This window comes from Pristiophorus japonicus, chromosome 1, assembly GCF_044704955.1.
Source record: "Pristiophorus japonicus isolate sPriJap1 chromosome 1, sPriJap1.hap1, whole genome shotgun sequence".
Classification (NCBI taxonomy): Eukaryota; Metazoa; Chordata; class Chondrichthyes; family Pristiophoridae; genus Pristiophorus; species Pristiophorus japonicus.
This window is the reverse complement of record NC_091977.1, coordinates 229,793,559-229,819,722: the sequence shown is the minus strand read 5'-3', so window position 1 is coordinate 229,819,722 and position 26,164 is coordinate 229,793,559. Positions and strand designations below refer to the sequence as shown.

Below are 26,164 nucleotides of genomic sequence, written 5' to 3'. Positions count from 1 at the left end.
ATCCCCAGGGCCTGATGGACTGCATCCCAGAGTACTTAAGGAGGTGGCCTTGGAAATAGTGGATGCGTTGACAGTCATTTTCCAACATTCCATTGACTCTGGATCAGTTCCTATGGAGTGGAGGGTAGCCAATGTAACCCCACTTTTTAAAAAAGGAGGGAGAGAGAAAACAGGGAATTATAGACCGGTCAGCCTGACATCGGTAGTGGGTAAAATGATGGAATCAATTATTAAGGATGTCATAGCAGTGCATTTGGAAAGAGGTGACATGATAGGTCCAAGTCAGCATGGATTTGTGAAAGGGAAATCATGCTTGACAAATCTTCTGGAATTTTTTGAGGATGTTTCCAGTAGAGTGGACAAGGGAGAACCAGTTGATGTGGTATATTTGGACTTTCAGAAGGCGTTCGACAAGGTCCCACACAAGAGATTGATGTGCAAAGTTAGAGCACATGGGATTGGGGGTAGTGTACTGACATGGATAGAGAACTGGTGGTCAGACAGGAAGCAAAGAGTAGGAGTAAATGGGTACTTTTCAGAATGGCAGGCAGTGACTAGTGGGGTACCGCAAGGTTCTGTGCTGGGGCCCCAGCTGTTTACACTGTACATTAATGATTTAGATGAGGGGATTAAATGTAGTATCTCCAAATTTGCGGATGACACTAAGTTGGGTGGCAGTGTGAGCTGCGAGGAGGATGCTATGAGGCTGCAGAGTGACGTGGATAGGTTAGGTGAGTGGGCAAATGCATGGCAGATGAAATATAATGTGAATAAATATGAGGTTATCCACTTTGGTGGTAAAAACAGAGAGACAGACTATTATCTGAATGGTGACAGATTAGGAAAAGGGGAGGTGCAAAGAGACCTGGGTGTCATGGTACATCAGTCATTGAAGGTTGGCATGCAGGTGCAGCAGGCGGTTAAGAAAGCAAATGGCATGTTGGCCTTCATAGCGAGGGGATTTGAGTACAGGGGCAGGGAGGTGTTGCTACAGTTGTACAGGGCATTGGTGAGGCCACACCTGGAGTATTGTGTACAGTTTTGGTCTCCTAACCTGAGGAAGGACATTCTTGCTATTGAGGGAGTGCAGCGAAGGTTCACCAGACTGATTCCCGGGATGGCGGGACTGACCTATCAAGAAAGACTGGATCAACTGGGCTTGTATTCACTGGAGTTCAGAAGAATGAGAGGGGACCTCATAGAAACATTTAAAATTCTGACGGGGTTAGACAGGTTAGATGCAGGAAGAATGTTCCCAATGTTGGGGAAGTCCAGAACCAGAGGTCACAGTCTAAGGATAAGGGGTAAGCCATTTAGGACCGAGATGCGGAGGAACTTCTTCACCCAGAGAGTGGTGAACCTGTGGAATTCTCTACCACAGAAAGTTGTTGAGGCCAATTCACTAAATATATTCAAAAAGGAGTTAGATGAGGTCCTTACTACTAGAGGGATCAAGGGATATGGAGAGAAAGCAGGAATGGGGTACTGAAGTTGAATGTTCAGCCATGAACTCATTGAATGGCGGTGCTGGCTAGAAGGGCCGAATGGCCTACTCCTGCACCTATTTTTCTATGTTTCTAATACCTTTAACAATTGGATTTATGTCGAGAAAGTTATTTTACAAAGTTCAAGTATATCTTGTTCTTAGTGAATTTAAAAAAATTAATTCACGTCATGTGGAAGTCACTGGCAAGGCCAGCATTTATTGCACATCCTTAATTGCCCTTGAGAAGGTGGTGGTGAGCTGCCGCCTTGAACCGCTGCAGTCCATGTGGCGAAGGTTAGGGAGGGAGTTCCAGGATTTTGACCTAGCGATGATGAAGGAACATTGATATATTTCCAAGTCAGGATGGTGTGTGACTTGGAGGGGCACTTGGAGGTGATGGTGCTCCCGTGCACCTGCTGCCCTTGTCCTTCTAGGTGGTCTAAATGACTGACTCCTTATTCTGAGACTTTTGACTCCTGGCTGGAGAGTCTAGAACCAGGGGTCACGGTCGCAGAACAAGGGGTTGGCCATTTAGGACTTGGATGAGGAGAAATTTCTTCACTTAGAAAGTTGTGAATCTTTGGAATTTTCCACTGCAGAGGGCTGTGGAAGCTCAGTTGTTGAGTATTTTCAAGTCAGTGATCAATAGATTTTTGGATATTAAGGGAATCAAGGGATATGGGGATAGTAGTGGAGTTGAGCTAGAAGATCAACCATGATATTGAAGGGTTGAGCAGGCTCAAGGGGCCATATGGCCGACTCCTGCTCCTAATTCTTATGTTCTTATGGTAGAGGTCACAGATTTGGGAGGTGCTGTCAGTGAATCTCTTGCTTTTTGAAAAAAATCAGCATTGTCCTCTGTGTATCCAAAAAAACTAAACTTGGCATATTCCTAAAAGTTTTGAAATGTATTTTCTTTTGTCTTGTATTCTTTCTGCAGGTGGTTTTAGAGCTGATTGAACTTCGCGAGTTGGGTGCTGCTAGATCTTTGCTGCGACAGACTGACCCCATGATTATGCTAAAACAGACTCAACCAGAGAGATACATTCATCTGGAAAACCTGTTAGCAAGATCCTACTTTGATCCACGTGAGGTACATAAACATCCTTCATTTGGCAATCTTTTAGAAGGAGGAAGGGAGAGTGTATATACACTCTATTTAAAAAAAAAACTGACTTTCCATTCATTTTTTCATAGCTTAAATTGCATGTGTTCACAATGTCAATATGATCATTGTGTGCTGTACTGCTGTCGTCAGTGTGATGTACACATATACCTGGACCCAATTTTCAGCAGGGGGCTTGCAAATTGAATTTTTTTAATCAGGACCCAGATACTGTATTAGCACCCTCAAACTGCGCAGCATGCTTTGTAAATAGAAACTATGCTTGCTTGTCAAGGATTACAACTAACGCAAGATTAATACTCAAATTAAAAACAGTACCACAGTATTTTTTTAAGCTTGAGCTGTGGAATCGCTTTGCTATCTTTACAGTACCCCCAAAAAAATCTACAGTTCATGTATTTTTTTTAAAACATCTCCATATACTTTGCTTTACCTGTAGAATATTCAACTTTTTTAATTTCATGGATTAAATCTGATTTTAACATTATGCATTGTATCTCATTTTCATTGTCTTGACACCAAAAGCTGCTTGCTGTATAAGTAACTTGCATTCATTTCACTTTCACTGATTTAACAATGCATAAAGTAAGCTAAATTAAAAATCTCCATGAAAATAATTGATTTTTTGCTAATTTTCTCCAAATTTACCTCGGTTTTGGTTTAATTTCTCCCCTCTTTTTGAACAAAACTGCACTTTTCTGCTGTAGGTGGTTTTGTATTAAAGGATGCTCAGATCATCCACCAGAATTGGCACATATGTATTTAAAGCTGGAGATCTAATGGCATCAAAGACCTGCTGATGTGGGCCCCATGAGCTTACCTACTGTTGATCTCCACTTACCTTTCAATGGTAATGTTTATTTTTGTGCAGTGATGGCACTACCAAACGTAAAGGGGGTGGGGTGGAGGGGCGTTACACGGAGGTTGTGGGTGTCCATTTGAATGTCTCACATCAATTTGTTATGAAATTATTGATAAAGCACAGACAGGCCATTTGGACCATCGTGCCTGTGCTGACTCATTGGGCCCAATTTTGGCCATGATTTGCAACAATTTTTTTGGAGTAAGTTTTTTCTGGCGTAAGTTTAAAAAATGCCATTTTCCCCAAAAAAATTAGCTCCAGAGTAAGTCAGTTAGGTCAGTTTTTTTTCAAACTTGTTTTGGCCATTTATGCCACTTTGGCCAGCTAAAACTTACTCCAAATCGACTTAGGTCAGCGTATGTGGCCAGCTCTGAAAAACCTTGCGGGCAGTTAAGAAATCGGCGCAGGTTAGTACATTTAAAGCACCAAGACTTACAAAGCACTAAACAAAGCACAAAAAGTAACAAGCAATCAGTCACTAACAAATTAAAAATAGAAGTCTGACCTTTATGCCAGAATCAATTTTTTTTAAAGTCTTTTCCTCCCCCACCCCACCCCACCCCACCCCAAATCAAAACTTTCAAGCACAACCATCAATAAATAAAAAATAAAACTGTGAAGTCTTACCTCGTCCCGGGAACTCGGCCGGCCGGGAGGCCACTCGGTCAGGGATAGGGTGTGACGAAGATTGGGGCGTCCCTTTGGCCGGGAATAGGGGCTGCGAGCATCGGGTCCTGCTCACAGCCCGCAGGACACGCTGGGAGGGCAGGAGCATGTGCGCAGCTGCCGGCAGTGCTTTCTGCGCTGGCCTGTTGCTCCGCCCCCCACTTCACTAGCTACACCACGCTGGGACACCGGAGAGCGGGCAGGATAGGGCTCCTTTTTTTCAGCGCCATTTCCAGCGTGCAAAGTCTGCGAATTTAAGGTAAGTGCGCCGAAAAAAGGGGTTGGGGAAAATTGGGCCCATAGAAAGAGCTATCCAATTAGACCCCCTGCCTTTTCACCATAGTCCCTGCAAATTTTTACTCTTCAAGTATTTATCTAATTCCCTTCTGAAATCTGCTGTGCATTTCAGATCATCATAACTCACTGCGTAAAAATAAAAATCTCCTGATCTTGTTTTATACCTTTTTGATGCTATGTCAATACAAAGTACAGCACATTGCAGCTGGGTCCTAATGAATTTACTTAATGCATTTTAAAAAACCCTCAGCAGCACCTTGCCGGCTGTTACTGCAACAGCTACTATGACGTAAGTGAATGGAACATGTATATTTTTTTAAATCAGCACAGGTATTTTATAAATTGGAGTTTGTGAAATTATACTTCTAGATTATTCATCATGTCTCAGTGTATTGTTGTATGTTTCTCCTCAGGCTTACCCAGATGGCAGCAGTAAAGAGAAGCGAAGAGCTGCCATTGCTCAGGCATTGGCAGGAGAAGTCAGTGTGGTGCCCCCTTCGCGTCTCATGGCTTTGTTGGGTCAGGTAAGCATGTTATATTTTGCAATACCTTTTGCATTCTGTTTAATGTCCATAATGAAAGATACTTAATGATAAGTCGTTTGGAGCAAAACATTGCACTGACTATTGTTTGGAAGATACTTCCTGATGTCTCTGCACCATGGGTGTTAAATAATAAATATTAAAACCTTTAAGAAGCATATCGTCTTTGAAGTGCACTTTTTGAGATCAATAGAATTGTCACTTCAGTGGAAGTTTAAAATAAGCTACAAAGAATAATGGATAACTTATAACAATGTGTTCCAGTTTTTTCCATAAGATAATAACATAACTCCATTCCATTTAGTGCATTATTAAAGCTCTCTCTCTTGTCTATCATTTGTTCAATATTCTTAATATTTCAAGACGTGGTTGCAAGGTGACCAAGGCTGAGAACTAAACGTTCAGGGGTATTTGACAATTCGGAAAAATAGATGGAAAGGAAAAGGAGATGGGATAGCTTTGTTAATAAAGGATGAGATCAGTGCAATAGTGAGAAATTATATTAGCTCAGAAGATCAAAATGTAGAATCAGTTTGGGTGGAGATAAGGAATAATAAGGGGACAAAGTCACTGGTGGATGTAGTCTATAGGCCCCCTAACAGTAGCAACACTGTTGGACAGAGTATAAATCATGAAATAATGGAGGCTTGTAAAAAAAAGGAACAGCAATAATCATGGGTGATTTTAATCTTCATATTGATTGAACAAATCAAATTGGCCACAGTAGCCTTGAGGAAGAGTGCATAGAGTGCATCCGGGATAGTTTCCTTGGTTCTGCAATGTACTGTTCAATCAGGGAGCAGGCTATCTTAGATCTGGTACTGTGTAGTGAGACCCCACAGCCGCCTTTTTTCGAGTGAAGAGAGGCCCAGCCGTTCATCCATTCCTGATATGTATACCCCTTGCATTTCTGGTATCATCCTTGTAAATCTTCTGTACCCTCTCTAGTGCTCTATATCCTTTTTATAATATGGTGACCAGAATTGTACGCAGTATTTCGTGTGGTCTAACCAAGGTTCGATACAAGTTTAACATAACATCACTACTTTTCAATTCTATCCAAGAAATAAACGCCTGGTTTGCTTTTTTTATGGCCTGTGTCGCTACTTTTGGTGATTTGTGTATTTGCACTCCACGATCCCTTTGCTTCTCTACTCCACCCAGACTCGCACCCACCAAGTAATAAGTGACCTCCCTATTCTTCCTACCAAAATGTAATACCTCACATTTATCTGTGTTCCATTTTATTTGCCAATTATATGCAAGATTATTAACTATCCCCCTCAATTTGGTGTCATCTGCAAATTTAGAAATTGTGTTTTTAATTCCAAAGTCTAAATCATTAATATAAATTGTGAACAGTGGCCGCAGCACTGATCCTTGTGGAACACCACTATCCACCTTCTGCCATTGTAAATAGCTGCCCTTTACCCCATCTCTCTGCTTTCTGTCTTGAAGCCAGTTATCCATTCTGCTACTTATCCCCTGACTCCGCATTCTCTGATCTTGTTCATTCGTCAATTATTAGTACCTTATCAAAGGCCTTTTGAAAATCTAGATAAATTACATCTACTCCATTACCCTTGTCTATTGTCTCTGTTACCTATTCAAAAAATTCAATGAGGTTGGTTAAGCAAGACTTTCCCTTTTGAAATCCATGCTGACTATTCATAATGGCTTTTAGATGTTGTATTTTCTCCTTTAGTAGGGATGCCATTATTTTTCCTACTGCCGATGTTAAGCTGACTGGTCTATGGTTTTCTGGACATGTTCTATCTCCCTTCTTAAATATAGGTATATGTTAGCTATCTTGCAGTCCTCTGGCACTACATTTTTTTCTCGTGAATTATTAAATATGTGTAGTAATGCCTCTGCTATTTCTCCGCTAGATTCTTTAAAAATGCACGGATGTAATCCATTCAGACCAGGATTTTTTTCCTCTTTGAGTTTGATTAATTTATTTAATATATAGTCAGTCATTATGGCATGGAAGGAGGCTATTCGGCCCATTGAGTCCATGCCGGCTCTCTAGAACAATCCAGTCAGTTCCATTTCCCCGCTCTATCCCCATAGCCCTGTAAGTTTATTCCCCTTAAGTGCCTATCTAATTTCCTTTTGAAATCATTGATCGTTTCTGCTTTCACCACCCTCGTAGGCAGCGAGTTCCAGGTCATTACTACTTGCTGCATAAAAAAAGTTCTTCCTCGCATCTCCCCAGTATCTCTTGCCCAAAACATTAAATCTGTGTCTCCTAGTCCTTGTACCGTCAGCTAATGGGAACAGCTTTTCTTATCTAATCTAATCCTGCCATAATCTTGTACATCTCCCCACAACCTCCTTTGCACCAAGGAGAACAACACCAGCTTATCCAACCTTACCTTGTAGCTAAAATCCCTCATCCTTGGAACCATTCTGGTAAATCTCCTCTGCACCCTCTCAAGGACCTTCACACCCTTCCTAAAGTGTGGTGACCAGGACTGGATGCAATACTCCAGTTGTGGCCTAACCAGAGCTTTATAAAGGTTCAGCATAATATCCCTGCTTTTGTACTCAATACTCATATACTTTGCTAACTACTCTCTCAATATGTCCTGCCACCTTCATAGATCTATGCACATGAACCTCCAGGTCCCTCTGTTCCTGCACTCCTCTTTTTATTTTAAATGCAGTTATTTCATTACAAACTCATGGTCCAATGTCATGTCCATCTGTTCTATCTCCCTGGTAAATACTGAGGCAAAACAATTATTTAATATTTCTGCCATCTCTCTATTACTGCCTGTGGTGTTATCCTGTCCATCCCTTAGTGGCCCTATTCCTATCCCGACCTTCCTTTTTTTTTATTGATGTGCCTGTAAAATATTTTACTCTATTTTGTTTGTCCCTTGTTCATTTAAGTTCATAGTTCTTCTTTGCCTTCCTAATTTTTTTTGACTTCTCTCCTAATCTCTTCATATTTTCCCTTATCTTTAATTGTATTCCCCCATCGCTGAAACCATTGTAGTAAAACTCTTCTGTACCTTCTCCAAAACCTTCAGCTCCATCCTAAAGTGTGGTGCCCAGAATTGGACACAATACTCTAGATGAGGCCTTGTGGAATGAGCAGTTGAGAGATTTTGGTACAGGGAGTTTGAAGTGAGATTGGCACATTTTTGTTAGGCAAGAGTGTTAAGGTTTACAGAATCAAGGTGGGTAGTTGGAGTTAAGATACAGATCAGCCATTGATCTAATTGAATGGCGGAATATGCTCGAGGAGCCTCCTCCTGTTCCATGTTACATGCACAAAGAATAAGCAATTTCCATTGTGATATGCCAGTCGGTTATCTTTTAACTTTTGTAGTAATAAAAGTTCTAAGAGCTAAACATTCAGCTTCATTTGAGTAGAGAGAATTACAGGGGCCAAAATTGGTGAAACACAAGTTTTGCCCGTTTTTCGGTGGTCCCCAGGTGGTGCGTCATTTTTTACCGCCCAGTACCGCTTTTCTCAGCTGTAACCGGAGCGGAGAGCAGCGGGCGGTGTGCGGCCTTTTGATTTGGGAATCTTCGGCTCGCAAGTTGTGCGCATGCAGCTGTCAAGCTCTGCACCCCTCCCCACCCCCACCCGAGACGCACCGACGAGAGGCCAGAGACTGCCAGCCTGAGATCGCTGCGGGGAGGGGGGGTGGGGGGAGGGTGAGCAGAGAGATCGCTGTGGGTGGGTGGGAGAGACAGAGATTGGGGGGGCAGGTGGGAGAGAGATCGCTGTGGGGGGAGTGGGAGAGAGAGAGATTACTGGGGGGGGGGGGGGAGATCGTTGGGGTGGGGGGCGTGGGGGAGATTGCTGTATGGGGGGGAACAGATCACTGTGCCGGGGGGGAATAGATCGCTGTGGGGGAAGAGAGTGAGATCGCTGTGGGGGAGGGGGAGAAAGAGAGATTGCTGTGGGGGTGGGATTGCTGTTGGGATGGGGGGGACGGATCGCTGTGGAGGTGGGGGAGTGGAGATCGCTGTGGGGATGGTGGGGGGTTGATTGTTGGGATGGGAGGGGCAGGAGATTGTCGGGGTGGGGGAGGCGGGAGATTGTCTGGGTGGGGGGGGCGGGAGATTGTCGGGGTTGGGGGGGGTGGGAGATTGTCGGGGTGGGGAGAGCACTGTGGGTGTTCGGTGGGGGTGGCGGGAGATCACTGATGGTGAGGGGGGAGATCGTTGGGGTGGGGGGGGGGGGAGATCACTGTGGGGGTGATCGCTGCGTGGGGGTGAGATCGCTGTGGGGGTGGTGGGGGAGATCGCTGGAGGTGGGAGAGCAGATTGCTGTCGGGGGGAGGAGGAGAAAAGATCGCGGTGGGGATGAGATCGCGGTGGGGGTGGGGAGTGAGATCGCGGTGGGGGGGTAAGATCGCTGTGGGGGTGGGGGGGGTGAGATCGCTGGAGGTGGGAGAGCAGATTGCTGTCGGGGGGAGGAGAAGAAGAGATCGCGGTGGGGGTGGGGGGGTGAGATCGCTGTGGGGGTGGGGGGGTGAGATCGCTGTGGGGGTGGGGGGTGAGATCGCTGTGGGGGTGGGGGGTGAGATCGCTGTGGGGGTGGGGGGGTGAGATCGCTGTGGGGGTGGGGGATGAGATCGCTGTGGGGGTGGGTGATGAGATCGCTGTGGGGGTGGGTGATGAGATCGCTGTGGGGGTGGGGGGGGAGATCGCCGCTGTGGGGGTGTGGGGGGGAGATCGCCGCTGTGGGGGTGGGGGGTGAGATCGCGGTGGGGGTGGGGGGTGAGATCGCGGTGGGGGTGGGGGGGTGAGATCGCGGTGGGGGTGGGGGGGTGAGATCGCGGTGGGGGTGGGGGGGTGCGATCGCGGTGGGGGTGGGGGGGTGCGATCGCGGTGGGGGTGGGGGGGTGCGATCGCGGTGGGGGTGGGGGGTGCGATCGCGGTGGGGGTGGGGGGATGCGATCGCGGTGGGGGTGGGGGGGTGCGATCGCGGTGGGGGTGGGGGGGTGCGATCGCGGTGGGGGTGGGGGGGGTGCGATCGCGGTGGGGGTGGGGGGTGCGATCGCGGTGGGGGTGGGGGGTGCGATCGCGGTGGGGGTGGGGGGTGAGATCGCGGTGGGGGTGGGGGGTGAGATCGCGGTGGGGGTGGGGGGTGAGATCGCGGTGGGGGTGGGGGGTGAGATCGCGGTGGGGGTGGGGGGTGAGATCGCGGTGGGGGTGGGGGGTGAGATCGCGGTGGGGGTGGGGGGTGAGATCGCGGTGGGGGTGGGGGGTGAGATCGCGGTGGGGGTGGGGGGTGAGATCGCGGTGGGGGTGGGGGGTGAGATCGCGGTGGGGGTGGGGGGTGAGATCGCGGTGGGGGTGGGGGGTGAGATCGCGGTGGGGGTGGGGGGTGAGATCGCGGTGGGGGTGGGGGGTGAGATCGCGGTGGGGGTGGGGGGTGAGATCGCGGTGGGGGTGGGGGGTGAGATCGCGGTGGGGGTGGGGGGTGAGATCGCGGTGGGGGTGGGGGGTGAGATCGCGGTGGGGGTGGGGGGTGAGATCGCGGTGGGGGTGGGGGGTGAGATCGCGGTGGGGGTGGGGGGTGAGATCGCGGTGGGGGTGGGGGGTGAGATCGCGGTGGGGGTGGGGGGTGAGATCGCGGTGGGGGTGGGGGGTGAGATCGCGGTGGGGGTGGGGGGTGAGATCGCGGTGGGGGTGGGGGGTGAGATCGCGGTGGGGGTGGGGGGTGAGATCGCGGTGGGGGTGGGGGGTGAGATCGCGGTGGGGGTGGGGGGTGAGATCGCGGTGGGGGTGGGGGGTGAGATCGCGGTGGGGGTGGGGGGTGAGATCGCGGTGGGGGTGGGGGGTGAGATCGCGGTGGGGGTGGGGGGTGAGATCGCGGTGGGGGTGGGGGGTGAGATCGCGGTGGGGGTGGGGGGTGAGATCGCGGTGGGGGTGGGGGGTGAGATCGCGGTGGGGGTGGGGGGTGAGATCGCGGTGGGGGTGGGGGGTGAGATCGCGGTGGGGGTGGGGGGTGAGATCGCGGTGGGGGTGGGGGGTGAGATCGCGGTGGGGGTGGGGGGTGAGATCGGGGTGGGGGGTGAGATCGCGGTGGGGGTGGGGGGTGAGATCGCGGTGGGGGTGGGGGGTGAGATCGCGGTGGGGGTGGGGGGTGAGATCGCGGTGGGGGTGGGGGGTGAGATCGCGGTGGGGGTGGGGGGTGAGATCGCGGTGGGGGAGGGGGGTGAGATCGCGGTGGGGGAGGGGGGTGAGATCGCGGTGGGGGAGGGGGGTGAGATCGCGGTGGGGGAGGGGGGTGAGATCGCGGTGGGGGAGGGGGGTGAGATCGCGGTGGGGGAGGGGGGTGAGATCGCGGTGGGGGAGGGGGGTGAGATCGCGGTGGGGGAGGGGGGGGTGAGATCGCGGTGGGGGTTGGTGGGGTGAGATCGCCGTGGGGGGTGAGATCGCTGTGGGGGTTGGGGGGTGAGATCGCCGCTGTGGGGGTGGGGGGGGAGATCGCCGCTGTGGGGGTGGGGGGGAGATCGCCGCTGTGGGGGTGGGGGGGGGAGATCGCTGTGGAGTGGGGGGGCGGGGAAGAAGAGATCGCTTTGTGGGGGGGGGGCCAAGAGAGAGATCGCGGGGGGATGAGGAAAGAGAGAGAGATTGCTGTCGGGGGGAGGAGGAGAAGAGATCGCTGTTGGGAGTAGGGGGGAAGAAGAGATCACTGTGGGGGGTGGGGGAGAAGAAGAGATCACTGTGGGGGGAGGGGGGAGGAGGAGAAGAGATCGCTGTGGGGAGGGGGCGAGGGGAGAGAGAGAGAGGGAGATTGTTGGCGGGAGGGAGAGAGATCACTGTGGGGAGGGGAGATTGTTGGGGTGAGGGGGTGGGGTGATCACTGTGGGGATGGTGGAGATCGTGGTGGAGGATCGCTGTGGGGGTCGGGAGGCAGCTGTGGGGGTGGAGGGGAGCTCGATGCAGAGTGGGGGGCAAAATCGCTGTGGGGGGGGGACAGAGATCGTTGTTGGGGTAGGAGAGATCGCTGTGGGGTGAGGCAGAGATCGCAGGGGGAGGGGGAGAAGAGATCGCTGTGGGTTGGGGGGGGGGAAGAAGAAAGAGAGAAATCGCTGTTGGGCGGGGGGGCAGTGGCGGGGAGAGAGATCGTTGTGGAGGTTGGAAAAGAGAATGATCGCTCTGTCAGGTGGCGGAGGGAAGAGAGAGAGATTGCCGGGGGTGGGGGGGTGGAGGAGCGAGAGAGCTTGCTGGTGGGGGGGTGCAGCCGGGGGGGAAGAGAGATTGCTGTGGTGGGGCGGGGGGGAAGAGAGATTGCTGGGGTGGGGGGGGGGAAAGAGATTGCTGTGTGGCGGGGGGGGGGGAGGAGAGAGAGATTGCTGTGTGGTGTGGGGCGGGGGTGGGAGAGATTGCTGTGTGTTGGGGGGGGGGGGCGGGGTGGGGAGAGAGAGATTGCTGTGGTGGGGCGGGGGGGAAGAGAGATTGCTGGGGTGGGGGGGAGAGATTGCTGTGTTGGGGGGGAGAGAGATTGCTGTGTGTTGGGGGGGGGGGAGGAGAGAGAGATTGCTGTGTGGGGGGGGGGGGTGGGGGTGGGCGGGGGGGAGAGAGATTGCTGTGTGGTGTGGGGGGGGGAAAGAGAGATTGCTGGGGTGGGGGGGGAGAGATTGCTGTGTTGGGGGGGAGAGAGATTGCTGTGTGTTGGGGGGGCGGGGGGGGGGGAGAGAGATTGCTGTGTGGTGTGGGGGGGGGAGAGAGATTGCTGTGGTGGGGCGGGGGGGAGAGATTGCTGTGTGTTGGGGGGGGCGGGGGGGGAGAGAGATTGCTGTGTGGTGTGGGGGGGAAAGAGAGATTGCTGTGGTGGGGGTGAGGGGGAGAGATTGCTGTGATGGGGGGTGGGGGGGGAGAGATTGCTGTGTGTTGGGGGGGGCGGGGGAGAGAGAGAGATTGCTGTGTGGTGTGGGGGGGAAAGAGAGATTGCTGTGGTGGGGGGTGAGGGGAGAGATTGCTGTGTGTTGGGGGGGAGAGAGATTGCTGTGTGGTGTGGGGGGGAAAGAGAGATTGCTGTGGTGGGGGGTGAGGGGGAGAGATTGCTGTGTGTTGGGGGGGGGGGAGAGAGATTGCTGGGGTGGGGGGGGGAGAGATTGCTGTGGTGGGGGGAGAGATTGCTGTGTGTTGGGGGAGGCGGGGGAGAGAGAGAGATTGCTGTGTGGGGGGGAAAGAGAGATTGCTGTGGTGGGGGGTGAGGGGAGAGATTGCTGTGTGGGGGGGAGAGATTGCTGTGTGTTGGGGGGGAGAGAGAGATTGCTGTGTGGTGTGGGGGGGAAAGAGAGATTGCTGTGGTGGGGCGGGTGGGAGAGATTGCTGTGAGTTGGGGGGGCGGGGAGGAGAGAGAGATTGCTGTGTGGTGTGGGGGGGGGGAAAGAGAGATTGCTGTGGTGGGGGGGGGGGGGGAAAGAGATTGCTGTGGTGGGGGGGGGGAAAGAGAGATTGTTGTGTGTTGGGGGCGTGGGGGGTGGAGAGAGAGATTGCTGTGGTGTGGGGGGGAGAGATTGCTGTGGTGTGGGTGGGGGAGAGAGGTTGCTGTGGCGAGGGGGGGGGGGGGAGTGGGGAATTGATCGCTGTGGGGGGAGAGGGAAGAGAGAGATCGCTGTGGTGGGGGGAAAGAAGAGAGAGATCGCTGTGGTGGAGGGGTGCGGGCGGAGAGGGAGAAAGAGAGAGATCACTGTGGGGATGGCGGTGGGGTGGGGGGGAAGAGGGAGTGATCGTTGTGGGGGTGGGGGAGAGATATTGCTATGGGGGTGGAGGGGATCGCTGTGAGGGTAGGGCGAGATCATTGGGATGGCGGGGGGGGATCGCTGTGGGGTTGGTGAGAGAGATAGAGAGGGACTGGGGGGGTGAGGTGAGAGAGATTTTATTATCGTTCATTAATAAAGGATTAAATAAGGCTTTATTGGACCATTTATATTATTGCCCAACACTAGAAAATACTACAGTCCATTTAAAAAGACATCAAACTGTGGAGAACTATAAAGATCTGTGTAATATCAAACAAACCTGTAAGCTCTGTGTACATATTGCCCACTTAAGATCCACTTAAAATCTCCAGGACGGTATGCAGTTCCGGCGGTATATCATGAATTTTGCATATGTTGGCGGTGTGCATACCACCCGGCGGTATATATCTGATAAATTTCCGCTGGGCCGTATGCTGGCGGTGTGAACCTGTTTTTTGACGATACTTGTGTTTTTGGGCGGTTAGTGGGCGGTATATCAATGAATTTCGGCCCCACTGCATTGCAGAAAATCATTTTTATGTTGCAGATTGTTAAATTAAAGCTACGTAAAAAATATTGACCTAGGTATTCCTGTTGTAATGTCAACAATAACCCATTTAAAATAGAGGGGTTACAGTCAGTATGATTGGAAAACCTAGACGATAATATTAATCAAGAATGGAAACCATTCATGACAATATATTGTATATATTTAAGTCATTTTAAATGTGTTAAAATGTTAACCGCTTTCTAAATTATTTCTTTGGTTGCTCCAGGCATTAAAATGGCAGCAGCATCAGGGCCTACTGCCTCCAGGTATGACAATTGACTTGTTCAGAGGTAAAGCAGCCGTGAAAGATGTAGAAGAGGAGAAATTCCCCACTCAACTCAGCAGGCACATCAAGGTAAATGTTTTAATTAGCTTCAGTGAAACACAAGGTACTCAGTAGGCACGTTACAAAACAGGATCTAGCTGAAATCCAAGTCCTAAAGCATTAATTAAGCCGTTCATGCAAATACCCATGTAATAACTAGTAAGATCTCATGTTTTGTTCTGGAGTCTTGAAGAATCATTGATAGATTAACTGTTTGGGTAAGCAGTATGTTTGAAAATTTTGAAAAAATAATGTTTTTCAAGTAATTTCAAGCTTCTATTTAAATGTAACCTTAAAATTTGGAGGGAAGAAAAGGGATTTCAGTACCTTTAACACCAGAGAGAGAACAACTAGGTGCCATAAGGATAACACAATTCATTGGAAAGTTCAGACTTATGTAGTTTATATTATTTATGATTTGAACAATATTGTATTTTTGAACAGTTTGGTCAGAAGTCCCACGTGGAGTGTGCTCGGTTCTCTCCAGATGGTCAGTATCTGGTTACAGGTTCCGTGGATGGCTTTATTGAAGTGTGGAACTTCACCACTGGCAAAATTAGAAAGGTAAGTTCAGGGGGGCGGGCGGTGGGGGTGATGTCTTGCTACATGGCAATTTAAAGACAGTTTCTCCGTCCCTCTCGAGAATCAAGCCATTATAAGTAATTATCATGAACCTTTAGCTGTTCCTGGTGCTTCAGCATTGTAATGTCCATTTCGCTCTTCTGTGCTGTTGAATTCAGTGGCTTTTCCCAGCCAGTTCATTCAGTGCTATTAGGGGCTCGGGTGAAATATGAAAAAAAAACAAATATAGGAATGACTAATTTGAACATAATTCTTTTTAACATTTTTAATTTCTTTTGAAGAGGTACTGGTGGTAAGATTCTTGCTTTGATATGGAATTAACATTCAGATGTAAGAAAATTTGAGCAAATGTTTTAAATTCCACTTGCAGTAAATTTAGCACTGGTTTTGAATGGTTTAACATGCACACTGAGTACTCTAGTGTGCAGAAGGACATCAGGAAGAACCCTTTCTTTTAAAACAACTCTGGGTGTTCCATTGATGCTACATCAATCAATTCGGTATCTGCTGAACAAAAATATACAAAATAACTATCCAAGTTAAGATTTTAGAAGATGTGGCTGGATATACAGAATCTATTAATAGTTTTCCATTTTGATTGGGTACATTTTTTGGTTAATCATGTGAAGCAGATCTCTGTGCATACAATTTCACCTGTATTTATTAAATCTAATCATTAAAGTGTAATTTGTGGAATATTAGTAAAGCGTACTGTATCTCATTTTATAGAAACATAGAAATTTACAGCGCAGAAGGAGGCCATTTCGGCCCATCGTGTCTGCGCCAGCCGACAAAGAGCCGCACGGCCCTCGGTCAGCAGCCCTGAAGGTTACATATAAACCTATGAATAATGAACAATGGCGGACAGGTAAAGAGCATCCAGCCCAACCAGTCCGCCCACACAACTGTGACACCCCATGTGTCACAACATTTTACACCACCCCACGATCTTCTGGGAGAGACAAAAAAACAGATAAAAACGCAGGCCAATTGGGGGGAAAAATCTGAGAAAATTCCTCTCCGACCCATACTCTGGCCGTATTAGAGTCCTTGAAGTCCTTACCATCGTATCTACACCAACCAACAAGAGGTTATCAAGTCTAATCCCACTTACCAGCTCTAGGTCTGTAACCCTGCAGGTTACGGCCCATCCAAGCACCTTTTAAATGCGGTGTGGGTTTCTGCCTCTACCACCTTTCCAGGCAGTGAGTTCCAGACCCCCACAACCTTCTGTGTGAAGAAGCTTCCCCTCAAATCCCCTCTAAACCTTAAACCTTAAACCTATGCCCCTTCGTAATTGACCCCTCCACCAAGGGAAATAGGCCCTTGCTATCCATATATCCAGGCCCGTCAACATTTTTGTACACCTCAATGAGGTCTCTCCTCAGCCTCCTCTGTTCCAAGGAGAACAAACCCAGCCTATCCACTCTGTTCTCATAGGCAAGATTCTCCATTCCAGGCAGCATCCTCGTAAATCTCCTCTGCATCCTCTTCAGTGCAATCGCGTCCTTCCTATAATACGGCGACCAGAAATGCACGCAGTATTCCAGCAGTGGCCTAACCAGGGTAATATACAATTTAATCATAACCTCCCTGCTCTTGTATACTATGCCTCGGCCAATAAAGACAACCATTCCATATGCCTTCTTAACCATCTTATGCACCTGGCCTACTTTCAGGGATCTGTGGACAAGCACTCCAAGGTCCCTTTGTTCATCTACACTTTTAACTGGCCTACCATTTAATGTGTATACCCTTTCCTTATTAGCCCTCCCCAAGTGCATTACCTCACACTTTTCCGAATTAAATTCCATTTGCCACTGTTCTGCCCACCTGACCAGTAGATTGATATCCTCCTGCAGTCTATGACTTTCCTCCTCTTCAACCACACAGCCAATTTTAGTGTCATCTTAATCATACCCCCTATATTCAAATCTAGATCCTTGATGTATACCACAAAAAGCAAAAAACCCAGTTCTGATAATGATTATAATAAGATGACTACTATATCACAAGGTTAAGTGTACAATTTGGTTTGATTGGAGTATATATTAAAATATTCTGAATTGTTAGCTGATTAACTCTTTCCCATTAGCTGTTTTGTCAATAGACGTGGTGGGCGATAGCATAACTAGTAGAGGTCTGCCTGACTTGATTTGTTTGATCTCATCAGTAAAACTTTGCAAGTATGGCTGTTTAGTGGGTGTATGTGTAGCTATTGTATTAACACAGCCCATTTCAGTGATGGGTACTTAATCCTTTTCTTAACTCTCCTAATGCCGCTTTCTAGGATTTGAAGTACCAGGCACAAGACAACTTCATGATGATGGATGATGCAGTCCTTTGTATGTGTTTCAGTCGCGACACTGAAATGTTGGCAACAGGAGCACAGGACGGAAAGATTAAGGTGGGTAGCTAAATTGAGAAAAGGTTTTACGAAAATGTAAAGCTTGCAACGGTGGTGTGTTTTTCTTTTTGAATTGACTGTATTAATTCACTTGCAACAGTGATATTTCATTACATTTGAGGCCATCTCAAATGCAGTAATTTTGTATTTCATGGAGATAGTCATAGTAGTAAAAACAATTGGATCTGAGGCAAAAAAAAACACATGACAAGCAATCCTTCCATTAGTGTTGTGTATATTAATATTTAGACAAGTAAGAGAGTGATTAGAATGTTGAACTCGCTACCACAGTAGGTGCATTTAAGGGGAAGTTAGAGAAACATATGAGGGAGAAATGAATCGAAGAGTTATGCAGATCAGTTTAGATGAAGAGGGGTGGGAGGAGGCTCGTGTAGAGCATAAATACTGGCACAGACCAGTTGGGCTGACTGGTCTGTTTCTGTGCTGTACATTCTAATATATATGTGATTTTGTGTAATTAATATAACATGTAAAGTGCAGATTTAATAAATGTATACAATGAGGAAATATGAGATATAACCATGTCCTACCTGTGGTGCTTCTGTTACTGCACTTGTGACTTGGATCAGCATACAGTCTGTACCTATTTGTTAAAAGCTGCTTCATTCAAATTTTTACAGCACTAAATTGCCACCTTTGTTATTTAAATTGGTGGATAATTAGAATTTTCAGCATCCAAGAATAACTTTAAATTATCAGCAATAGATTGTATAAATTCCGTCCCACAGCTCCCTTATCATTTGATCTCTATGATGGATTTCAGATTAAGTGATCTTGGTGATCTGAAGCCTGTGATTAGAAGGAACTAGGGTTAAGTGACGAGATCAACAGAATTAACCTTGTGCAAGTTGCTGATTTCTGTGGACTGTTGGAAGACAATGAAAATGTCCTTGTGCTGACTGCTATTTAAAGAATATTGAAAGAAAGACGTGCACAACCAGATAATCTGTTTTTTTAGTTATGTTGATTGAAGGATAATTATTGTCGTGGACACTGGAGAGAACGCCCTTGCTCCTCTTCAAAATTGTGCCTTGGGATCTTTTGCGTCCACGAGAGCAGACAGGGCCGCGATTTAACATCTCATCCAAAAGACGGCGCCTCCGACAATGCAGCACTCCCTCAGTACTGGAGTGTCAGCCTAGATTTTTGTGACCATAGCCCTAGACTTTTGAACCCACAACCTTGTGTCTCAGAAGTGAGAGTGCTACCCACTGAGCCACAGCTGAATCATAGATCTTTGATTGTAAGAATTCAACACAATACTCACCACTGGCTTATGATCTTCTTTACCTTCATTTTGCAGTCATTGATAATTGCTTACAAGTCTTTCTACATTTCTTTCATTTCCCCACATTATGTTTTCCTTTTATAAAATAGGTTTTTGTTAATTATACACAATTTTTATAACAGCTATGAAATGTTTCTTTGTAGTATATCTTAGTGACTCCCTTTCCATCCCCTTCCTGTAAAGAAAATAAAATTGAGCCAAAAAGATTAAAAGTTTTTTTACAGTCTTTCTTATTTTGAGTTTTATTTTGTAACGGAAATCAAACTCTTGCCACGAGTTTTACACATATCCCTGGTTTCGGCACTATAAACCCTGGTTTCTTCCGATCACACAGGTAGGAGTGTGTAGGTCAGCACCACTCATTTCGTTTTAAATAAGAGCTAAATTGATTGCTTTGCAATGTGATTTGTTAATAAAGAAAGACTTGCATTTATACAGCACCTCTCACGATCTCAGGACACCCCAAAGTGCTTTACAACAATGAAGTACTTTTGAAGTGTAGTCACTGTTGTAATGTGGCAGCCAATTTGCGTACAGCAAGCTCCCACAAACAACAATGAGATCATGAATGATATATGTGAAATTTTCAACTAAAGGAATTTTGCATTGCAAATGTAAAGATGCGCAAGAGGACTGGGATACTAAATGCTGAACAAATATGTTGGTTGCCCACAGGTATGGAAGATTCAGAGTGGTCAGTGTCTACGCCGATTTGAACGTGCTCACAGTAAGGGAGTAACCTGCCTCAGTTTCTCCAAAGACAGTAGTCAGATTCTCAGTGCGTCTTTTGATCAAACAATCCGGTGAGACGTCATTTCATTTTCATTTGTTTCAATGGTTTGCCCCACATCTCATCACAGAAATGCTTTGGGGGAGGGGCTTATGGAATATTCTAACCATATCCTGGGAAGAAGTACACCTTTTGAGATTTGTATAGAGTTTGTGAATTGCAATCGCTAAATCTCGGGGACTGAAAATTCAACATAGAATAAAGCTGCATTATGACATCTTTCACTTTTCAGTGATGCTACGACCCAGGCAGTCTGTTTCGGAGGTGCAGATGGTTTAGAGAGTGTATACGGGTCTAGCAGAATTGGATGAATCATTATTCATTCTGGACCAACTTGTAATTATGATCTGACCAAATCTAAATAAGATATATGATGTATTTTGTCAGTCCTTAATGCCATTTAGGATAATGTTTCAGAATGGTGGCACAGCATCCCTTGTTCTAATTCTGGGAACCCGAAAATGATATAAAGGTGAAAGACAGTGTATTTCAAATGGGGATACTGAGCTTCTAAAATTATTTTCTTTTTTGCGAAGGAGATGTTACGATTGATTACCTAGAGGGGATGCATTGTGTTAGTGCTATAATAAATCATGTTTTGTTACTCAATGCCATGTTTCAAGTTCTTGATCTGTTAGGTAGGGAGTGCGGGCAAGTCAGCTGAGGTAAGATGTTTTTCTTTTTTCCCCTCCCCCAGGTCCACAGGGATAAAGGAGTAAGAGTAAGATTCACCTTTGATCCTTTGACGCTTGACTACTTGGTCAAGGAATAGTGTGAGGAAAGGGCAGTCCGTCAAACAGCTGGTGCCGCTAATTTTATATTTTGCTCTTTTTGATAGAATTCATGGTCTGAAGTCTGGAAAAACGCTGAAGGAGTTCAGAGGTCATACATCATTTGTTAATGAAGTGACTTTTACACAAGATGGACATTACATTTTGAGTGCATCCTCTGATGGCAGTGTAAAGGTACTTAAATAATATTAGAATGGAAGATAATGTACACCGGTGAAAAATCTGTGAATGTGAAAACTTTTTCATGTCAGGTGAATAAATGTATCAGTAGGTCAGGGGCATTACATGCTTGTGGTGTTGGGCAATCAATGAACTGCAAACCCTTCAAATCTACCATAATTTACAAAAAGTTTTTATTCATGATTAAACTTGTATTAAAATCATTGGAATTGTTGGTCGTAAAATTCAATGTGTAATTTTTCCTTTAAGTAGCCTTTAGGATTAAGTCAAAATGATCTGGTCCAATGTACCTAACAATCGGTAGAATCATATTTGGGTTTTAGCCAGGACTGACAAATGGGAAACACATTTTGTTTGAACTGAAAGTATGTGCATGTGTGCTTGTATGTTCTATGTGGCTTTCACAAAAATGAAATTAACACCATAAATTTTTCAACGTTGTGCTTTCATGTAAAGAGACTCCTGCTGAGTCGATACAAGGCTGATCTATTTTGAGTCGAGTGAAATATTTTTATTGCCTCGCAGATCTGGAATGTGAAGACAACAGAATGTGCAAATACCTTCAAGTCATTGGGAAGCTCTGCTGGTACCGATATCACAGTGAACAGTGTGCACCTGCTGCCAAAGAATCCTGAACATTTTGTAGTGTGTAACCGATCAAATACAGTAGTCATCATGAACATGCAGGGGCAGGTATGGCTACGCACCAGTTTACTGTAGTAGTTCGTTTTCAATGGAGGGAGTGTGAATTTTTTTTAAACACTACTTCACTCATGAAGCAAGCTTATAAGTGTCTTGCTTTCACTCAAAGCATGAGACATGTAAGATTTTTAATGGGGAGATGGGTTGCTTTTTAATGTAACCACTGGATATTTTGAATATTAGGAGACCAAAGAAAGTAATCACTTTGATGCTGGCAAAAAAACTCAATTTTGGCTTATTCAGAAAATACTTAATATACTATTCCGTGACTGTTTGTACTATCCTTTTTCTGTCCTTCTGCGCCTGCGACCGCTGGACTCTGTCTCCGACGCCTCCCGCCCGGAACCGGAAGTGGGGTCCTGCAATTGACCATGTCGTTCTTCCGAGTCTGTGGGCAGCGGCAGAGAGAGAGAGACATGGCGGGGGGGGGAAGAGAGAGAGAGAGAGAGACACACACACACATGGGTAGAGGGGGAGAGAGACATGCATGGAGGCATGTATGGAGACGGGAGAGAGGGAGGGAAGACGGAAGTGTTATAAGAGACATACATCGTTGGAGTGGATGAAATCCAGAAGTCAAGACACTGTCACTATTCAGTTCATACCCAATAAACCTGTTGCATTGTGTGTGGGTCACAGAATGTTCTCATCTATGGTGGAGCGGGGATAATGTCATGCACTTGCGCTGGGGTAAGGGACTTTGGCTGGGGGAGGCAGCACTTGCGCTGGGGTAAGAGACTTCAGCTGGAACTTGGGGGGCTTTTGCTGGGTTGGTGGAGATCTATCCTCTGGCTTCTGAAGTCAGAATGGATCAAATTACACTTTGCAAAGTCAGTCAGAACTTAGGCTGGGCGGTTCCAGTTACACCTTCCAGAGAAACTTAAGGGTGTGGCTTATCCTCCAAGGGGACCAATCAGCAATATGTCATGTGATAATGGAGAGCCAATCAGACAATGCAGTACAAATAAGCACGTTCTATATTTGCTGAATGATCATTTACAAAAGTGTATTGAGACTCTCTAACAAATGTTCATGTTTTCTCTTTTTTAAATCTCATTTTTTGTCTTCTCTTCTGATCCTTTCCTTGGATTTTTGTTTGTCTTTCTTGTAGAGTGTTTCATTTAGTTTGCAAAAAAGCCTTTCTCAATCATTGCACTGGTACAGTAAGGGTTCAATAGCCTGCTAGCGCTCACTGGCTTTGTATGTGAAAAGTAGCTACTTGGTCACCGGAATCATTGGAATTGTTCTCTATCAAGCCTTCAGGAGAGATGTTGGGTTGGGAGAAATATAATCAGATAGCAAAAGCTATTTGGTTATTAGAAAAAAAACAAGCTAATTGGAAAATTGGGAGGAATTTGGGCCCGTAAATATGTCACCAATGACTCCAATAGGGAGTTCAGGAGAAACGTCTTTACCCAAAAAGTGGTTAGGATGTGAAACTCGCTACCACATGGAGTAGTTGAGGTGAATAGCATAAATACATTTTAAGGGGAAGCTAGATAAACACATGGTAGAAAGAAATAGGTTATGCTGATGAGGTTAGATCAGGGGTGGGCTAATGAGTCTGAAATTCCGATGTCCCCGGGCCAGTACCAAGTTTCTACGGACCCGGGAAGGCATCGGAAGAGCCGGTTTTCAGCGCGCAATGCGCATATCTTGCCCAGCAAATGTCCTCAAAAATCTTGCGCCTGAAAAAGCAGGGGTATAGCCTACTTTTACAGGCCCAAGTGTTTAAAAACATACATAAACATTAAAATTAAATTAAATAAACACATGAAAACATATTTTATTGTTTAAAAACCCTCCCCACTACAGTAAGTTTACTTTAAGGCATCATTTAAAAAACTTTTTTAAAAAGTCAGGAAAATATATATTTTTTAATAAGAACTTTAATTTAAATGAATCTTAAATATGTAGTGTATTTTTCTATTTTTTATTAGTGTTGTGTGTTTGGGGGGGTTTCTCATTCATAATAATGGCAACTCCAACTTGCGGAGTTCCCATTATTATAAATGAGAAAATACTATACCTTGATTGGCTGCCCAGAGCCATGTGACTCCAGCTCTAGCATACGGACGTCCCAACGTGCACGCACTCCGATGCGTAGGGAGTGAAGGCCTCAGGATCGGAAGTTCGAGCAGGCGCAGCACCTTTTAGGTAAGTGCGCATTTTTTTTCCTTTTTTCAGTAGTTTGCCCATGGGAAGACCTGGATCTGGATTTCTGGGCAATTATTTGGGCTGGAGAGCCACTTAACAAGTTTTAGTAAGCTGTTGAGGGCCGCAAGCAACGTTCCCCTTAAGGTGTGCAGTCCCGCATAGGCTGTTTACCAGCTCCTGCTGCTGGAAGAGATACCACGCATGCGCAGCAGCCACGCAGCAAATTTAAAGGGACTGCACACAAAAAAAGAATTCGATGGAACATTGCCGCACAAATCAAATGAATTGTTAACAACCGTTACCATTAAAATTTGTTATGGCATTTATTGTATAACGAAGCTCACGTCATTTTCACACTTATTAAAAAATAACACTTATTAACATGCCAACAAACAATACAGGTTTACGAGTAACATTTAAAAGTGCACAGTCTGTTTATTCCAAATGGTCTCAATTCATTCTTGTAGTGGAAAATGAGAGATAGATTCTGCTTCCACTGGCAATTATAAGCAAGGTATAAGGCACAATCAAGGATAAAATCATTTATCCAACCTGTAAAAATTGCACATGAAAATGCTACATTGATGCTTTTGAAACCTCGCTAAGAAGTAATTAGGTGATTTGGAAAATGATTTTATACCGCAAATTGTGCCCCAAATCAGCCATCAAATTGGGCTTGTTCATTGTCAGCGTACTTTCACTCCTGAGAAAAGGCAAGACACCTATAGTTTGTGGATTTTCACTTGACAATGGGCACAAGTAATGCATCATTATAATCCACATTTCTTCCCCGAGTGCTATTTATTACTGGAACTGGCCAACAACATAAATCTCTACAGCCTTCTTCCAGTCATGACAAACTTAAATTGTTCATGGTATGGGGAAAAAAGGCTTAAATTAAAAAGTGAATGCAATGTCCTATATACCCGGGTTCATTTAGTTATGCCTCCATTATGCTAATTAAGTGAGATAATAAAAGGTGTGAATAATTGTGCAAGAATTAAAAACCACGCTAACCGTTATTGGTGAGAGCAAAGTGTTAGATTGGTAAATTTGAAACAGGCCAACTCAGTGTTGATGATCATACCCACCTCTATCATTCCAATAATTGATGAACATAAATTCAGATAGTAGGCAGATACTATCTTAAATATACAAAATAGTGAAAAATTGAAAAGTCTTCCATTACGGATGAATGAAATGATTGATTGATTATATGTTGTACTGAAGGTTTATGTGAGTGTTTGGCAGAGTGGCTCGTGTCAGCAGGCAATGGCTCGATTTCAAAATTCACATCCTTGTTTATAGATCCTACCATGGCCTCGCCCCTCCCTATCTCTCTAATCTCTTTCAGCCTCACAACCCCAGAAGATGTCTGCACTCCTCAAATTCTGCCCTCTTGAGCATCCCTGATTATAATCACTCAACCATTGGTGCCTGGGCCCTAAGCTCTGGAACTCCCTCCGTAAACCTCTCCGCCTGTCTACCTCTCTCCTCCTTTAAGACGCTCCTTAAAACCTACCTCTTTGACCAAGCTTTTGGTCATCTGCCGTAAATTCTTATGAAGCTCGGTGTCAAATTTATTTGGTTTGTTTTATAACACTGCTGTGAAGCGCCTTGGGACGTTTTACTACGTTAAAGGCGCTATATAAGTAAAAGTTGTTGTTGCAGGGCCTTCGACACGACAGTTATTCTCTCTTTAGTGTGCTGAGTACAGGCGCCCGAGGCTTCACAAGGCCTGATCTACAATCATGTGCCATTACCTGGAGTCCTTGTGCTCTTGAATCCACTTCCATGTCTTAGACGGCAATGAGAACCCTGCCCCCGGTCGTCTCACTCTGGCTACTGGGAGAAGATGCAGTGGCGGTCTCTGTCTTCGGTAAAAGAGTCGTCAAAATGAGCAGCCATGACGCAACTCTAATGTACAGCTCAAGCTCCACCTCACACATTTCTGTCCCGTCCAGCGGGCTGGATAAAATGACTGAGGGCCGTACTTTGTCCACCACTGGGTTAAATGAAGAGGGGCGGGAGGGGCATAAACCATTTGGGCTGAATGACCTTTTCTCTGCTGTAAATTTTATGAAATTATCTAAATAGAAAAGTTAGAAACAGGTTGATGTTTGAAGTTTGTATAGAAATTTTGAGCTATAAATACAAATTAAATCTGTGACTTTTGTTTAAAAGACAATATATTTTCTTTGGCCAAAAGCACAATTTCCCTAAAGCAAAGGTAATAGAATTTTAGACAAAAGTTCTTGCTAGGTCCCCAGCTATAACAATCATTCTGTGTTACAGATTGTGAGGAGCTTCAGCTCTGGTAAAAGAGAGGGAGGTGACTTTGTGTGCTGCTGTCTGTCGCCACGTGGTGAATGGATCTACTGCGTTGGTGAAGATTTTGTGCTATATTGTTTCAGTACCGTGACTGGCAAGCTGGAAAGAACATTGACGGTAAGAGGGATAATACATTTCTATAAATCCAAGTGCTAAACTGGATCTTGCCCATTAATATTATCCTGTAATCAAACACAAGCTATTTAAAATGCTTTTGTTGGTGGAAAAAGCAGAGGGGTGTTTGAAATAAATTGGCAGACTGTTCGTGAGACCCTTTATCTTTGTATTGATACGTGGGAGTGTACATTAAACCATCTGTATGGTATAATTCTGCA

At 46.2% G+C, this 26,164-nt stretch overlaps 1 protein-coding gene across 1 annotated transcript in view; it reads left to right on the top strand.

Moving 5' to 3' along the window:
• Window positions 1-26,164, top strand: part of smu1a (SMU1 DNA replication regulator and spliceosomal factor a) — a 36,528-nt gene that overhangs the window by 9,982 nt on the left and 382 nt on the right. The window contains exons 3-11 of the mRNA XM_070887748.1: window positions 2,427-2,579; window positions 4,851-4,961; window positions 14,482-14,610; window positions 15,025-15,144; window positions 17,453-17,569; window positions 19,554-19,681; window positions 20,507-20,633; window positions 21,165-21,332; window positions 25,794-25,946. Coding sequence (XP_070743849.1) covers window positions 2,427-2,579; window positions 4,851-4,961; window positions 14,482-14,610; window positions 15,025-15,144; window positions 17,453-17,569; window positions 19,554-19,681; window positions 20,507-20,633; window positions 21,165-21,332; window positions 25,794-25,946 — 1,206 coding nt within the window. The remainder of the gene's footprint in view (window positions 1-2,426; window positions 2,580-4,850; window positions 4,962-14,481; window positions 14,611-15,024; window positions 15,145-17,452; window positions 17,570-19,553; window positions 19,682-20,506; window positions 20,634-21,164; window positions 21,333-25,793; window positions 25,947-26,164) is intronic.